The sequence below is a fragment of the Dipodomys merriami genome, unplaced genomic scaffold, assembly GCF_024711535.1.
Source record: "Dipodomys merriami isolate MVZ:Mamm:240054 unplaced genomic scaffold, mDipMer1.0.p SCAF_33, whole genome shotgun sequence".
In the NCBI taxonomy this organism is placed as follows: domain Eukaryota; kingdom Metazoa; phylum Chordata; class Mammalia; order Rodentia; family Heteromyidae; genus Dipodomys; species Dipodomys merriami.
The window spans coordinates 4,806,801-4,822,739 of record NW_027204826.1 but is presented as its reverse complement, the minus strand read 5'-3'; the positions used below and the strand labels follow the sequence as shown (position 1 = coordinate 4,822,739).

At 54.4% G+C, this 15,939-nt stretch overlaps 1 protein-coding gene across 1 annotated transcript; it reads left to right on the top strand.

Moving 5' to 3' along the window:
* The first annotated feature begins 4,617 nt into the window (after positions 1 to 4,617).
* Positions 4,618 to 12,492, top strand: Nr2e3 (nuclear receptor subfamily 2 group E member 3). Its single transcript, XM_070042717.1, has 8 exons — positions 4,618 to 4,699; positions 6,868 to 6,994; positions 7,087 to 7,190; positions 7,354 to 7,536; positions 7,643 to 7,800; positions 8,228 to 8,474; positions 8,695 to 8,800; positions 10,213 to 12,492. The coding sequence occupies exons 1-8, from the start codon at positions 4,618 to 4,620 to the stop codon at positions 10,343 to 10,345; spliced, it is 1,140 nt and encodes a 379-aa protein (XP_069898818.1). The 3' UTR covers positions 10,346 to 12,492.
* The last annotated feature ends 3,447 nt before the right edge of the window (positions 12,493 to 15,939 follow it).

Genomic DNA, 15,939 nt, shown 5'->3' with positions numbered 1-15,939 from the left:
GGGCCTAGCCTTGCACTGGTCCCTACTGGAGGAGAGCGGCCTGTGATCAGGGCGCTGATGGCCCAGGGCTCTCTGTGAGCCCCTGGCTGAAGCTGGAGGCAGAGCTAGCCAGATGGCCACACTGCCTGATACAATCTGATCTGCAGCTGCAAAGTTCCTGGCTCTGCAGGCCCAGCCTCCTCCAGCACACCGCAGAGCTCCCAGGTGCTCAACATCCGCCATCACTCTTTAAGCCACCTGCAGGTACCATACAACTTCCTGGCTCCCAGGCCCAGGCCTGGGCTCTCAACTGCTCCCAGTCTGCCCCCTGCTCCCAGTGAGCTTTGGGAGTGGATCAGCTGACTATCTGTCCCACTGCCACAGTTCCTCTTCCTTCCACGAAGTGTGACGTCACAAAGGTGACTGACAGGCGCGGTTCAGATTCTAGCTTCATGTGAACAGCCCTTCCCTCCCTCCTCCCCCCAGCTGCTTAGCTCAGTAAATGTCTTTCCTGCTCACTTCCCCATGCCCCCAGTCTGGGTAACCTGATCCTTAAGGCCATGCAACACACATGCATGCACACACACACACTCATGCAGACACGCATGTGCATGCACACACGGGAACCATGGCCACCCACAAAACACAGCGGGTACCAGCACGGCTTGCAATAAGCATCGTTTAGGTGCTTTGATAAAGAAAAACAAACGGTGTTAGCCTTTGCCAGGAGTCCTCTCTGAGCATTTGAATCCTCTGTTGGAGTCGTCAGCGTGGGCTGATAACGTGTCTTCTGAAAGTTCAGATCCCAGCACAAGTGGTTGAAGTGGGAACTGGCATCTAGATGTTCAGATGGGATGGTGCCTCCCTCTGGTGGATGTGCTCGGAATTGCAAGTATGTCAAATCAGCCTTGATTCCCTATTTTTATTTTTATTTTTATTTTTTTTTACCCCCTAGTGAACTTGGGTGGCCACTGTTTCAGGCCTCAACCCTCACCGGTGAGGTTTGTCCATCACTATATCCTTATGGCTGCCATCCAGGAAAGTGGAGAGATTTGACCAGGCCACAGCTGTGTGGGACAAAGGGGGGGGGGGGGGCAGAGGGGACCCTGGGACAGCTGCTCCCAAACAGGAAAACTCCAGCTTGTGCTGAGAATTTTGATGTTCTTTGTGCACCTCTAGGGCTTGAACTCAGGGCCTCTCATTCTTGCTTATTTTGCTCAAGACTGGCACTCTACCACTTGAGTCATACTTCCACTCCCAAATTTTTGCTGCTTAATTAGAGATAAAGTTCGCCTGGATTTGTCAGCCCTGGCTGGCTTTGAAGTACGATCCTCAAACCTCAGCCTCCTGAGTAGTTAGGATTACAGGAGTGAGCCACTGGCATGAACGAGGCTTGTGGTAAGAATTCTACCATGGTGTCTATAGCACACTCAGCTGGCAAATGTGTATGGCAAGGAATCCTTCTCTTGAAGGGCTGAGGAGGAGGGAGGGAGAGACCCAGAAACCATCCTGGTCCTTGCCAGCCTTCGCCAGCTTTCCCACGTGAGCCAAACAAAGAGTTGGCCCAGGACTGGGTACTTTGTGTCTGCTGGCCCTTTGGGATGGCTCAGGCCTTTTAACCCCACCCCACCCCACCCCCGGGGGAGGGGGGAAAGCAGAGTCCATGAGTCCAGGGCTGAGAGCAATATCTGATTATTCCTAAATGTTATCTCAAAGAGAAAAAAGAGGCTTTTTGTTAAGAACATTCCTGCTGGTGTCTGCCTTCCTTCCAGCTCTAGAAAAAACAGCCATTGATGCGGTCCATCCGGCCAAGGAGAAAGGCGTCCTATGATCTCCAGCCAGATATTCTGGGACGTGGAGGCCAGCTGGAGACGCTGCTTTGTACTTACTTTTGTACTTAGTTTCCCGTGTCGGAGTGGCTGTTGCCGCCCACTGCAAGAAAAATGTAATGTAGGCAGCTGCCTGCCGACAGGTGCTTTGCTAAAATCACTGCATGAGCAGCCGTATCATTACATTCCCATGAACTTCTCCAGGGGCTAGGCTCCCCTGCACTTAGCACCACAGTGGAGACAGCCCAGTATTTTTACAGAAATCCCCAAAGAAGCCAGGTGTTGGTAGTGCACACCTGTAATCCCAGCTGCAGAGGAGGCACTGGCAGGCAGAGGAGAGCATTCTGAAGCCAGACTGGGCAAGAGCATGAGGCCATATTTGAAAAACAACTAAAGCTAGAGAGGGTGACTTGGGCAGGGGAGGGGGGGAAGGGCATTCAAGTGCTAGTCTAGCAAGAGGCCCTGAAGGCAAATACCAGTACTGGTGAACCAGTGCTGAGAACACACTTTACCCCAAACCTGAAGTTGCAGGAATGAGTGTAGGGCCAGCCTGCTAACCTGACTGGCAATGGGCCATTTCAGAGCAGAAGAGCAGGGCTTCCCTAGGCCTAGACAGGTGGGGCCTGGGGACGGGAGGGGACGGGGAGGGGCGGGGGGGGGAACAGCGGCTTTGCCCTGCAAGGCTCTAAGAAGGAGGCCACATCTGCGGCCTGTATCAGCAATCACCTTCTTGTCCCATCTCCACCCCCAAAGCCTCTGGGGAGTCAGCGGAAGTTGCTGACCTGTCCCCTGTATTAGTAGCAAGGTGGCCTCTGGTGGCTTTGTCAGCAGATTCGAGGCTTTGAGCTGAGTAAATCCTTTGGTGTCTGCCCTAGCAGCTGGCAATCACAGATTGAGAAGGACCTCCTCCCCTCCTTCCACCCCCCCCTCACCAACCCTCAACCTTAGAGCTTGGCTAGATTCTGGCTCCTCCCCAATGCTGAGGCTTCTGTGGGGCGGAGCTAGGCCTGGGATTACAGGTGTGGGCTACAGATCAGTCACTGAGAAGACCGGCTTTGCAGTCCAACTGCAGAACAGGAGGAAATGTAGACTTCCAATGGAATAAATCCCCCCACTCAGCCAAGCTCAAGCTTTACACACTCCTAGAAACTTCCACCCCCCTACCCCACCCTCACACCCACACCCTTCGCTTCACCCCTCCCCTTTCCTCTAATGTGTCCCCTGAAGGAGGAACATCTTTCATGTGGTGATCCCCAGGCCCCTCCGCCCTCACCCCTCCCAGTTCCTTCTCCCCACGCCCTCCCCACCCAGCGCAGCCTTCCAACTGCTAAAGCCAGAGGAAATGGAGCCAGCATTTGGAGGCCAAAGGCCAGCTGTCAGCCTCCATCCCCACATTACTGGGTAGCTTCAGCCTAGGCAATCAGCTGCCTGGGGCCAGCCAGGAAGACAAATGGGTCCAGGAAGAGCAGGATCTTAGAACAAGGCCTCGTTTCCCGCTGCAGCTCTGTGTACCTTGTCCCCAGGTGCCCCCTGCATCCTCGGGCTCAGGGATAGGGCGATGGGCCGGCTGGGCCCTTTGGACTCGAGCTGGGAACATGCTGGGCGCAGACCGTGTGGTCCTTCAGCAAGGACAGAGCTCCACCCCCTTTTCCAAGGTGCCCTTGGCTTCAGTGGCTCCTGTAGGCCCCTGGGAAGGGAAGGACAGAGACCTCCACTGCCAGGCCTCCATCTTCCAGGCTCCAGAAAGTGGATTAGCTCACCAAGCCCAGAGCTGACTTCAAACCCCAGGCGTGCTTCTCGGCCACAGCAAGAGCGAGCTCCACACACACCGTGCCACCCCCTTCTGTCCCTCAACGCCCTGATCCTTCCAGAAACATCATGTACCTTCTAGGCTGGAAGGCCAGGCTTGCTGAGGATGGGGTTTCCCTGACCCCCAGACCAGCAGGGGTCATGTTGGGCCTAGAATAGGGTGTGGAGAGGGAGACAGAGAAGCAGAGAAAGGAAAGGGTCTTTTTCAAATGTGGTTCTGACCTCAGTAAAACCAAGAACCCCAAGAAGAAGGAATGACAGCCCAGCAACCCTCTTTTCCTCATGCCCTGGCTAAACCCCAGGAGGAACCAGCATGAATTTATAATCACCCAGTTCGCAGCTACTTTGCTCTGAGCACTTGCTCAGAGGGGTTCACACAGCTCGTGGGCCTGGTCCATGGAGAAGACTCAAAGTCACTGTCCCTTGGGCGGACACGAAGGCTCTGGTGGCAGGAGGTCAGCCGGGAGCCCACACGGACACCACCCCCACAGACACCTGCCAGCTTCCTCGTGGGGTCCTATATGAAGAGACTGGTGGAGAGCAGCTCAGGACCCGAGGTGGACTCTATGTATGCAAGGACGGGTGTGCACGTGCACGCACACTCATGTATACTTGTACATACACACTAGAGCTCTCCTGCAGACACATGCCACTCCCCAGGCAATCTGGAGCCCCAGGGGAAGTGGAACCACACTGGGGCCCTCCCAGGGGGCATTGCATGACCTGCAGCTGAGGGCGCTGGGACTTGGGAGACCCCGGAGCTTGCAGGGAGAGGGGGTGCAGCAGGGCTCAGGCAGGGCGAAGGTGTGGCCTGCTGATCCCATGGAGACAGTAAAGATTAATGGGATTATAACTGAGTAGTGAGCGGAAGCTGGGGCAGCAGGGAGGTCTAGAAGCTCCGGATTCAGAGAAGAGAGGCAGGGAGGTGCAGAAGAGAGAGACAGGTAGACTGAGGCAGCGATCAGCAGCCTCCCACGTGCATCCCCAGGCCGACAGCGCCATGAGCTCCACCTCGGCCGCCGCCGTGCCTGGCTCCAGGAAAGAGTCTCCGGGGAATTGGAGCCTAGGGGAAGACCCCGCAGGTGTGCGCCCCCCCCCACAAGGGTAGAGTCTGGGGGAACTGGCAAGTGGGGCCAACCCTGGGGTGGGGTCTGGTTTGGGGGAGATGGGGCAGGTGGGGCCGGCCTGGGGTGGGGCCTGGGGGGGGAGAGATGGAGCAGGTGGTGCCGGCCCTGGGGTGGGGTCTGGGGGGGGGAGATGGTGCAGGTGGGGCCGGCCTGGGGTGGGGTCTGGGGGGGAGATGGTGCAGGTGGGGCCTGCCTGGGGTGGGGTCTGGGGGGGAGATGGTGCAGGTGGGGCCGGCCTGGGGTGGGGTCTGGGGGGGAGATGGTGCAGGTGGGGCCGGCCTGGGGTGGGGTCTGGGGGGAGAGATGGTGCAGGTGGGGCCGGCCTGGGGTGGGGTCTGGGGGGGAGATGGGGCAGGTGGGGCCGGCCTGGGGTGGGGTTTGGGGGGGAGATGGGGCAGGTGGGGCCGGCCTGGGGTGGGGCCTGGGGGGGGAGAGATGGAGCAGGTGGGGCCGGCCTGGGGTGGGGTCTGGGATGGGGGAGATGGTGCAGGTGGGGCCGGCCTGGGGTGGGGTCTGGGGGGGAGATGGTGCAGGTGGGGCCGGCCTGGGGTGGGGTTTGGGGGGGAGATGGTGCAGGTGGGGTCGGCCTGGGGTGGGGTTTGGGGGGGAGATGGGGCAGGTGGGGCCGGCCTGGGGTGGGGCCTGGGGGGGGAGAGATGGAGCAGGTGGGGCCGGCCTGGGGTGGGGTCTGGGATGGGGGAGATGGTGCAGGTGGGGCCGGCCTGGGGTGGGGTCTGGGGGGGAGATGGTGCAGGTGGGGCCGGCCTGGGGTGGGGTTTGGGGGGGAGATGGTGCAGGTGGGGTCGGCCTGGGGTGGGGTTTGGGGGGGAGATGGGGCAGGTGGGGCCCGCCTGGGGCTTGGGGGGGGAGATGGTGCAGGTGGGGCCGGCCTAGGGTGGGGTTTGGGGGGGAGATGGTGCAGGTGGGGTCGGCCTGGGGTGGGGTTTGGGGGGGACCGATGGTGCAGATGGGGCCGGCCTGGGGTGGGGTCTGGGATGGGGGAGATGGTGCAGGTGGGGCCGGCCTGGGGTGGGGTTTGTGGGGGAGATGGTACAGGTGGGGCCGGCCTAGGGTGGGGTTTGGGGGGGAAGATGGTGCAGGTGGGGTCGGCCTGGGGTGGGGTTTGGGGGGGAGATGGTGCAGATGGGGCCGGCCTGGGGTGGGGTTTGGGGGGGGGGAGATGGGGCAGGTGGGGCCGGCCTGGGTGGGGTCTGGGGGGGAGATGGGGCAGGTGGGGCGGGCCTGGGGTGGGGTTTGGGGGGGAGATGGAGCAGGTAGGGCATGCCCTGGGGTGAGGTCTGGCATGGAGGAGATGGGGCAGGTGGGGCGGGCCTGGGGTGGGGGGGGAGATGGGGCAGGTGGGGCCGGCCTGGGTGGGGTCCGGGGGAACCCAGCAGCTGTGCCCGCCCTCGCGGAGGCGTTTGGCCCGGGGCGGGGGGGCAGTACGCACACCGGAGCTGGCACAGAGAGGAACGGAGCCACTTAGCCTTGGCCCAGGGGCTGCGCTGGCCAAGCCCAGACCCCGCTCGGGTGGAGGGCTCAGCGGGCTGGACGGCTGCGGGCGGGCGGGGGGGGGGTGGGGAAAGTAAAGGGAGGACGGGGTCTGGGCTGGCAGCGGAGCAAGCCTGAGATCCCCACAGGGAGGGGACGAAAGTGGGGAAGTGGAGGCAGGAGTCCGGAGTCCGCGGGGTGACAGGATGAGCGAGGGAGGATGAGGGGCGCTGCGCCGCCGGGCCCGACACGCCCCGCGCCTTACCCCGCCCGCGCGACGAGGACGTCACCTAGCCCCGCCCACGATGCCCCGCCCACGCGTACACCACGCCCACTCATCCTACCACGCCCCCGCCGCCGCATCAGGGCCACGCCCACCACACCACGCCCCCACCGTGCCCCGCCCACGATTACGCCAATCCCGCCCATCTACCACGCCCCCGCCGCCGAATCAGGGCCACGCCCACCACACCACGCCCCCACCGTGCCCCGCCCACGATTACGCCAATCCCGCCCATCTACCACGCCCCCGCCGCCGCATCAGGGCCACGCCCACCACACCACGCCCCCACCGTGCCCCGCCCACTCTATGGCCACGCCCACACACCACCGCCCCGCCCCCTCGCCCCCAGGCGCCGGCCCCCTGCTCCAGTGCCGCGTGTGCGGGGACAGCAGCAGCGGGAAGCACTATGGCATCTATGCCTGCAATGGCTGCAGCGGCTTCTTCAAGAGGAGCGTGCGGCGGAGGCTCGTGTACAGGTGGACCCCTCCCCCGCCCCGTCGGGGTTCCCGCAGGTGTCAGGTGGGGGCGGGCCCTGAGCCCGGACCCATCCCCCTTGCCCGTCCCGCAGGTGTCAGGTGGGGGCGGGCATGTGCCCCGTGGACAAGGCCCACCGCAACCAGTGCCAGGCCTGCCGGCTGAAGAAGTGCCTGCAGGCGGGCATGAACCAGGACGGTGAGCAGCGGAGGGGCGAGAGGGCGGAGGGGGGGAGGCGGGGAGAGCGGGGCGCCGCCCTCACCCCGTCCGCGCCCTCCCGGCCGCCCTCGCCCTCCTTTCCTGGTCCTCACCCGCCCTCACCCATCCTCACCCTGTCCCTGTCCCCACCCTGTCCTCCCAGCCGTGCAGAACGAGCGCCAGCCGCGCAGCCTGGCCCAGGCCCTGGACGGCCCGGACGCCCGGCCCGCGCCCCTGGCGGCCTCCCCACCCCTCGCAGGGCCCGGGCCGCGGGGCGCCCTGGGCCAGCGCTTCCTGGCCGGCCTGGTCGCCGCGGAGACCTGCGCCAAGCTGGAGCCCGAGGATGGCAAGTGCGGGGCGGGGGTGCGGGGAGGGGGGGTAGGACCCTCCAGAGGGCCTGGAGGGGTGGGGCTCCCCAGGGGCGGGGTCACCGTCCCCTCCTCCTCTCGCAGCTGAGGAGAACATCGACGTCACCAGCAATGACCCCGAGGTCCGCTCGTCCCCCTGCGGCCTGGACGGCATCCACGAGGCGTCGGCTCGCCTGCTCTTCATGGCCGTCAAGTGGGCCAAGAGCCTGCCCGTGTTCTCCCACCTGCCCTTCCGGGACCAGGTAGGCCCAGGGCAGCTGCCAGGGGTGGGTTCTGCGGTTTCCGGGGTTCTCCTTGGTGGACCCCAGGCCCGCAGCCAGTCCCCCATCAGCGCAGAGCCTCGGGGCTGAGTGCCAGGACGGGCGGGGGTCTGGCTGCAAGGCAGTGGGGAGCGGATCTCGGATGATCGGGTTGCTCCAGGCCGCTCTGAGGGGCTCAGGCAGCCTCTGAGCTCAGGCACTGTCCAGACTGTCCACTCTCTTGGGCTTCTGCGCCTTCCTGGGTGCCCAGGATGGACCCCACAGGGACAGATGGTGCCGGACGCCAGGACCTGGGTGGGCAGAGCTCAGGAGGCTCTGGGAGCCGGCCTTGGCCTCTTGGAGTTTTGAGTTTGCTATGTGCTCATCATGGCATGGGCCCACCCTGACACTTGTCCCTCCTGGAGGACAGGTGATCCTGCTGGAAGAGGCGTGGAGCGAGCTCTTCCTTCTGGGGGCCATTCAGTGGTCTCTGCCCCTGGACAGCTGCCCACTGCTGGCCCCTCCTGAGGCCCCTGGGGCTGGTGGTTCTCAGAGCCGGGTGGCATTGGCCAGTGCCGAGATGCGCTTCCTGCAAGAGACCATTGCCCGCTTCCGGGCCCTGGCTGTGGACCCCACAGAGTTTGCCTGCATGAAGGCCCTGGTCCTCTTCAAGCCAGGTATAGTCTCCCATGGAACCTTCCAGAAACTAGGTACTGAGTCTCCCAAGGAACCCCAGAAAGAGTTGGGGGAGTAGTGGGGGAATTACCAGGACTTGTCTCTGCCCCTCCCTCCAATGCCCCGGATGGGTGCAGATGTCAGAGCAGAACACTCTCTTCCTGGGGTCCATCCTGGGCACCCCCATAAGGAGGCAGAGAGCTCAGGGCCATCTCTCTGCAGAGACCCGAGGCCTGAAGGATCCAGAGCATGTGGAGGCCTTGCAGGACCAGTCCCAGGTGATGCTGAGCCAGCACAGCAAGGCGTGTCACCCCAGCCAGCCCGTGAGGTGACAGAGGCCCCTCTACCCCCGCCCACCTCCCACCCCTGGGCTCCCAGACAAGACAAGATGAGGAGCTCCATTCACTCAGCATCTGTCTGGCTTCTCTGAGCCAGGCCCAGTGCCAAGCCCAAGGAAGGGCCAGAAGGACAGAGCTGCTGCCTTCCCCGGGTGCCCCCAGCACAGGGTGGAAGGGTCGGGGGACCACCTGGATCTGAAGGAGGCAGAGACTCAATAAGAACTGGGAAGGCCGGGCACTGGTGGCTCACGCCTGTAATCCTAGCTACTCAGGAGGCTGAGCTCTGAGGATTGAGGTTCAAAGCCAGCCTGGGCAGGAAAGCCGGTGAAACTCTTATCTCCAATAACCCACTCAGAAAACTGGAAGTAGCGCTGTGGCTCAAGCATTCACCTTAAGCTGAAGAGTTGAGGGACAGCGCCCAGGCTGAGTTTAAGCCCCACTACTGACAAAAAAAAAAAAGAACTGGGAAGAAGGGCAGGGCACACCAGAAGAGAAAACCATGGCCATGGGCTGGGAAGGTGGCTCAGTGGTAGAGTGCTTGCCTTGCATGCATGAAGCCCTAGGTTCGATTCCTCAGCACCACATACACAGAAAAGGCTGGAGGTGGCACTGTGGCTCATGTAGGTAGAGTGCTAGTCTTAAGCAAAAAGAAGCATTAGGGATGATGCTCAGGTCCTGAGTTCAAGCCCCAGGACTGACAACAAAACAAAACAAAAAACCTCTCAGGAAGAGAGGCCAGCAGAGGCTGGTTTCCTAAATTCAGACCAAGGCAGCATATTATGCCAGAAAGGCACCTTGGGATCAGCTTGTTGGGGGTTTTGAACTCCTGCCAAATGCCAAGTCTGAGGGGGGAGGCCAGGGGGCACCCTGGAGTCTTTGGGAAGAGGGAATCACACAGGGCTGGACCTGGCTCCCTTTTCCTCCCCCTCCTTCCCTTTTCCTCCTACCCACCGGCCCTGAGATTTTTGCTTTAGCAAGTGGCGTGTGTGTGTGTGTGTGTGTGTGTGTGTGTGTGTGTGTGTGTGTGTGTGTGTGTGTGTGTGTGTGTGTGTGTGTGCCAGTCCTGGGCTTGAACTCAGGGCCTCTCTTAGCTTCTTTACTCAAGGTTCTACCACTTGAGTCACAGCTCCATTTCATTTTTTTGCCAATCAACTGGAGGTAAGAGTCTCATAGACGTTCCTGCCCTGGCTGGCTTTGAACCTCGACCCTCAGATCTCAACCTCCCGAGTAGCTGGGATTGGATTGCAACCCCACAGTACTGGTCTAGGTCCTCCCCGAATTTCCCCTTGCAGGCCTTAGGCTCCTCCTCCCTCCCCTCCTTCCTCCTCTGACTTGTCCTGGGAGGACTCTGTGCCCAGAGCTGGCCATAAGTTGGATGGACAGCATCATCTTTCCTGCTCAGGTTTGGGAAATTGCTCCTCCTGCTCCCGTCTTTGAGGTTTATCACTTCTGAGCGCATCGAGCTCCTCTTCTTCCGCAAGACCATTGGGAATACGCCCATGGAGAAGCTACTCTGTGACATGTTCAAAAACTAGTGGAAGCCAGGCGCCAGTGCTCATGGCTGTAATCCCAGCGACGCAGGATGCTGAGATCTGAGGATCAAGATTTGAAGCCAGCCCTGGCAGAAAAGTCCATGAGACTCTTATCTCCAATTAACCAGCAAAAAAAAAGCCATAAGTGAAGCCGTGGCTCAAGTGATAGAGCACCAGCCTAGACTGAACAAGCTAAGGGACAGTGCTCAAGCCCTGAGTTCAAGCCCCAGTATTACAGCACAAAAAATATGGAACAGAAGCCCCTCTGGAAACAGTGTCCTGAAGGTAGACATTTTTTCCACCCTTCCACCAGAAGCAATGTCTGTCCATACTCCCTGTCCCCCCAAAAATACAACACTCATGTATTCACAGTGGCTTCATTCATAATAGCCTGGATTAACAGACTGCACTAACAGTGAAGCCGGCTCTAACCAAAGGTGAACCGTGAGTCCTTATGACAACGTGGAGAAACATCCTAGGTGCAAAAGTTGAATGAAAGAAGCCAGGCAGAAGACATTTTGGGAACCTGGATCAGAGACATGAAGCCTGGGGTGTCAGGGAGGAGGCTGGTCCCGGGGCAGGGGGAACTCCAACACCGAGTCTGGTGTGGATCTAGAATATTCTGCATCCACACAGTCCAGGGACAAGTTGAAGAAAGCAAAGCTCAGCTCGGTTTCGAACTCCCCACTCCCAACATTGTTCTGTTCCTAGGTTTGTCATAAATGCAGTAGTATCTCAGGGGCAAGTCTGAAAAACATCTCTGAGTTTGGGGGGTTAATTTTTTTTAATGATATTTCATTGTATAAAGGATTTCAATTGAACATGTCAGTTTGTGAGGACAACATGTCTTGCTCAGTGTCACCCCTTCATTCTCCCTCATAACCCCCCAACCCAACTCGCCCCCCTCCTGTGACCTGCTTCTATTTCCACACCTATGCACTCAATATTATGACTGCATTCTCCCATCCTCCCCTCTCCCTTTGTCTGTCCCCACCCTGACCTCACTCCCCCCGCCCCCCCCCCACACCATACCACAAGTTTCAGCTTTCTGGTGTTCATTTTGTTAAACTGAAGTTCATTGTTCAAAGGACTTATACCATTAGAATCCTGTCCTATGTATGTGTACACCATATTCCAGTCAATATATATGGTGCTGCATGTTTTCAAATATGCTTATAATTTACATGTAACTTGCATACATGAGAGAAACCATGCATTCTTTGTCTAAGCCTGAAAAAATAATGTCATCTCTAGATCTCTAGGTTTTATTTGGTCAACTGAGGCTATTTTAAGACAGTTATCATTCACTATTCTGACTTCAGTGTAATATAAATTTAACATAAAAAGAAATGAGAATGGCTCAGAATTTTAGGATTGTCTCTCCTAGTTTTGTGAAGAACGGCGATGGTGTTTTGACTCTGTGGATTGGTTTGGGTCGTATGGACATTTTAACAATTTTCTTTTGATCCATGAACAAGGGAGATATTTTGGTATTAATTTAATGCTTTCTCCAATTTCTTTCATAGGGGTTTAGTCATTTTCATTTTGAGGTCTTCCCTGTCTGATGTCCACAATGGTTCATATTAAATGTGTTTTTTGGTTAATGGTTTTGTAGTTACTGCGAATGGAATGGCTTTCATGATTATCAGAAAATGTTATTGGTGTATAGAAGAATTACTGATTTTTGTATCCTGATACTTTGCTGAATTCACTTATCAGTTCAAATAGCCTTTTTTTTTTTTTTTGTGGTTTTTCTATGTATAGAAGTATCCCTCATAGGGGCTGGGAAGGTGGCTCAGTGGTAGAGTGCTAGCCTTGAGCTGAGGGACAGGGCCCAGGCCCAGAGTTCAGGCCCCAGGACCGGACCCCCCTCCAAAAAAAAAAAAGTATCCCTCATAATTGGGTAATTTACACCTTTTCCGATTTGAATGAGTTTTGTTTTTTTCTGCCTAAGTACCCTCGCTAACACTTCTGGTATCATATTGAATAAGAGCTGGGTGAGAATTCACTTTCCATCTTGTTCCTTGACCTAGAGGAAATGTTTTCTCCTCATTCAATGACATTGGCCTGTAAGACTGCTATATATAACCTTTATATATTATATATTGTTGAGTTAGGATCTTCTCTGCATAGTTTGTTCAGGCTTTTATAATAAATGGATATGAAAGCTATCAAATGCTTTTTCTTCATGTATTTGATAATCCGATGATGTTAATTTGTTAATTCGCTTATGTTAAACCATCCTTGTCCCCCTGAAATGAAGTCAACAGAATTCTGATGTGTGATTTTTTTTTGATGTGCCATTGAGTGTGATTTGCTGGTGTTTCTTTTACGATTTTTGCATCTATGTTTATCAGGAACATGCTGGACTATATAGTTCGTTCTCCCTTGTTTTTGTGTCCTTGTCAGGTCTGAATACTAGCAATGCTGGTCACATACCATGTGTTGGGAAGGGCTCTCTCCCTAACTCTATGTAATAATTGGGAAAGAACTGGTATTAGTTTTTGTTTCATTTTTCCCACTAAAAGTTTAATGAAATTCAGCTGTGAAACCATCTAGTCCTCGGCTTTCCTTTGTTGGGATATTTTGCTCTTGAAACTTTTTTTTTCTTTTTACTCACTCAATTTCATTGCTTGTTACAGGTCCATTCAGATTTTAAACAATAAAAACAGATAAAATGAAAAAGAAGTTATACAAACACATGTATATGTACTTGGTTCAATTTGGGGTAGGTCTTATGTATGCAGAAATTGGTTGTATTTCTTCTGAGTTTTCCAATTTATTGGCTTGCTTTTCTTCAAAATAATTCCCAACAATTCTTTTTCTGTATCATAACTATTGTCTCTTTCTTCATCTTTAATATTATATAGTTGGGGTCACTTCCAGTTTTTTCTTAGTTATGTTAGCAAGGTTTTTTTTTTTCCTCTTCAAAGAACCATTTCATTGAACATTTGTTCTTTTGGTTTTCCTCAGATCTTAATTTCTTCTTACTAGTTTGGCTTATTCTTTTTTGACATAGGCTCTCATTGCTGCAAACTTTAGTAGTGCTTTGCTGTACCCTCAAATTTGGGTAGTTTCCATTTTCACTTCTTTTAAGGAACTTTTTTTTTGGGGGGGTGGGGGAGTCCGGTCATGGGGCCTGAACTCTGGGCCTGGGCGCTGTCCCTCAGCTCTTCAGCTCAAGGCTAGCGCTCTACCACTTAAGCCACAGCACCACTTCCGGCTTTTTTCTTTTTGCTTATGTGGTACTGAGGAATCGAACCCAGGGCCTCATGTATGCAAGGCAAGCACTCTACCACTGAGCCACCTTCCCAGCCCAGGAAATCTTTTCTGTCTTCTGCAATGACCCCCCACGGTTTGCACAAAGGTGTGTTTTGTATATCTTCTAACATTTATCCCATTGCTGACTTCCAGTGCCATTCTGTTGTGATCTGAGAAGACACAAGATGATGCGTTTTCTTCTTTCAGGCCTAATATATGGCCTATTGCAGAGAAAGTTCTGTGCTGTGATGGAAAGAATGTGTATTCTTACAACTACTGGATGGAATGTTCTATAAATATCTGCTACGTGAGTTTGACTCATAGTATAGTCTAACTCTGATGGTTCTTTTGATCTTTTGGGGGAGGGCCAGAGTTGGATATCTGTCCATTGATGTGTGGGGCTTTTAAATTCCCCACTATTATTTAATTGGAGCCTATCTCTCCTTTTTTGTCTAGAATTTTTTGAATAAAATTAGGTGCTCTAGCAATAAGTGTGTGTAGATATCTTATCACAGTATTTTCTGCGTGTTTTTCATCATTACTTTGTCTCTTTTAACGTTTTTCTTTTGTCTTGCCTGTTTCATCAGATGGCTTCTCATGTTTTTATTAGGATTCCAATTGCTTGGAATATAATTTTCCAGCCTTCATTTTCAGTTTTTTGTCTATACTGAAGCAAGAGTCTGTAGGCAACATATAGTCTTGTTTTTATTTATTTTTGGGTCTGGTTGTGGGGCCTGAACTCGGCCTGGGCGCTGTCCTTCAGCTCTTCAGCTCTAGGCTAGCACTCTACCACTTGAGCCACAGCGCCACTTCCGGCTTTTTTTCTTTTTGCTTATGTGGTGCTGAGGAATCGAACCCAGGGCCTCATGCATGCAAGGCAAGCGCTCTACCACTGAGCCACCTTCCCAGCCCCGAGTCTTGTTGTAATATTTATCTTTTAAATAGAGAAACTAATCCATTTACACTCAAGGTTACTGTTAAAGATTAGGATAAGCTTGTCACTTTTTGTCCAGAAGTTTTATTTTCTTCCTCTCATTCACCTTTGTAGTTTGACAGTTTACTGTATCAATCTCATTCTTTTCTATTTTTCCTGTGTGTCTACCCTTCTAGACAGAAACTAAGGGCCAAATCTGGAGGTGAACTCACTGGGAGATGATGCAAAACCCTTGCTTACTCAAGCTGCAAGCCTGGAGAACCTTCTGGTATCGCCATTAACCCTGCAGAGAGAGGGACACTCCCCATTCCACGGCTGTGGGGCCAGGATGTGCTTTGGTGCCAGGGTTCTGATCTTACAAAGTTCCAGTTTCACTCCTAATTCCGGTGTTTTCCAATGGTCACTTACCTCAAAATATGACTAACCATACATAGTACTTTGGATTTTCTTTGTGAGGAGCAAGTGAGTGCCGGGTGCCTCTTTCCAGACATCTTGATCTCTTTACCACACTGCCTCCACACCAAGCTAGAAGTCACTACAGAAAACCCAACACCTTGAACCTCACCTTCATTTGAATTTGGCTGAGTTCTAGTAACGATCACTTCTGCGCTCTCTCAATTTTGGGTTGGGTCCTTTCCTTTAAACTCAACTGTGTAACTAAGAACTCAACGCTGTTCCTTGGATTTTAAGTTAGGGTTGGAGCCAGGATCGCAAAAACAAACAAACAAAACAAAACAAAAAACCAACATAGAGCTGGAAGCATTGTTCTTTAATGAGCCGTGGGGTGATTTGTTGTCAAGCTGCTCTTGGGTGGCTGTACAGTGCATATTTTGAGTGACACAACTGCACTTTTATACAGATTCTCCCCCTCCCCCCAGAAATTACAAAGTGCCTCTTGATTGCATCAGGAATGTAAGTAGCTCCTTCTTACAGAATTACTCTACTGAACAGTAAAACGGTATTATAATTCACGGGATACAACCTTGTATAATACAGGCTTTTCAAAATTTACACTCGGCATACTTATAAATTACTTTGTATCCATTAAAATAACATAATACTAATCTGTAGTCCACACCTTTCCCATCATAAATACAAATACTCGGTTCGAGAAGTGCAAGTTTTATATGACCTAAGAAAGCTGATAAATAGGCTTTAAGGGTTGATAGATGGACAGACAGACGGATGACAATGTAACAAGTCTCCTTGGTGAGGCTTTTGTGAAAGGCCTGAACCAAAACATTAACAAGATCTAACAAACCCATCTCCACAACCATCATTTTGTCATTTCCCCCTTTAACACCAGATCCAACGTAGCAATGGGTCCAGGGAAAATGGGTCACAAGTATTCTAGAGGCACAAAAAGACAGGGCCTCCACAGAAAGCAAGGCCAGCGTGGTGT

Coding starts and splice junctions, on each gene's coding strand:
- Nr2e3 (XM_070042717.1), top strand. CDS start 4,618: ATGAGCTCCACCTCGGCCGCCGCCGTGCCTGGCTCCAGGAAAGAGTCT. Junction 4,700..6,867: donor CCTAGGGGAAGACCCCGCAG/GTGTGCGCCCCC, acceptor CCTCGCCCCCAG/GCGCCGGCCCCCTGCTCCAG. Junction 7,191..7,353: donor GGCGGGCATGAACCAGGACG/GTGAGCAGCGGA, acceptor CTGTCCTCCCAG/CCGTGCAGAACGAGCGCCAG.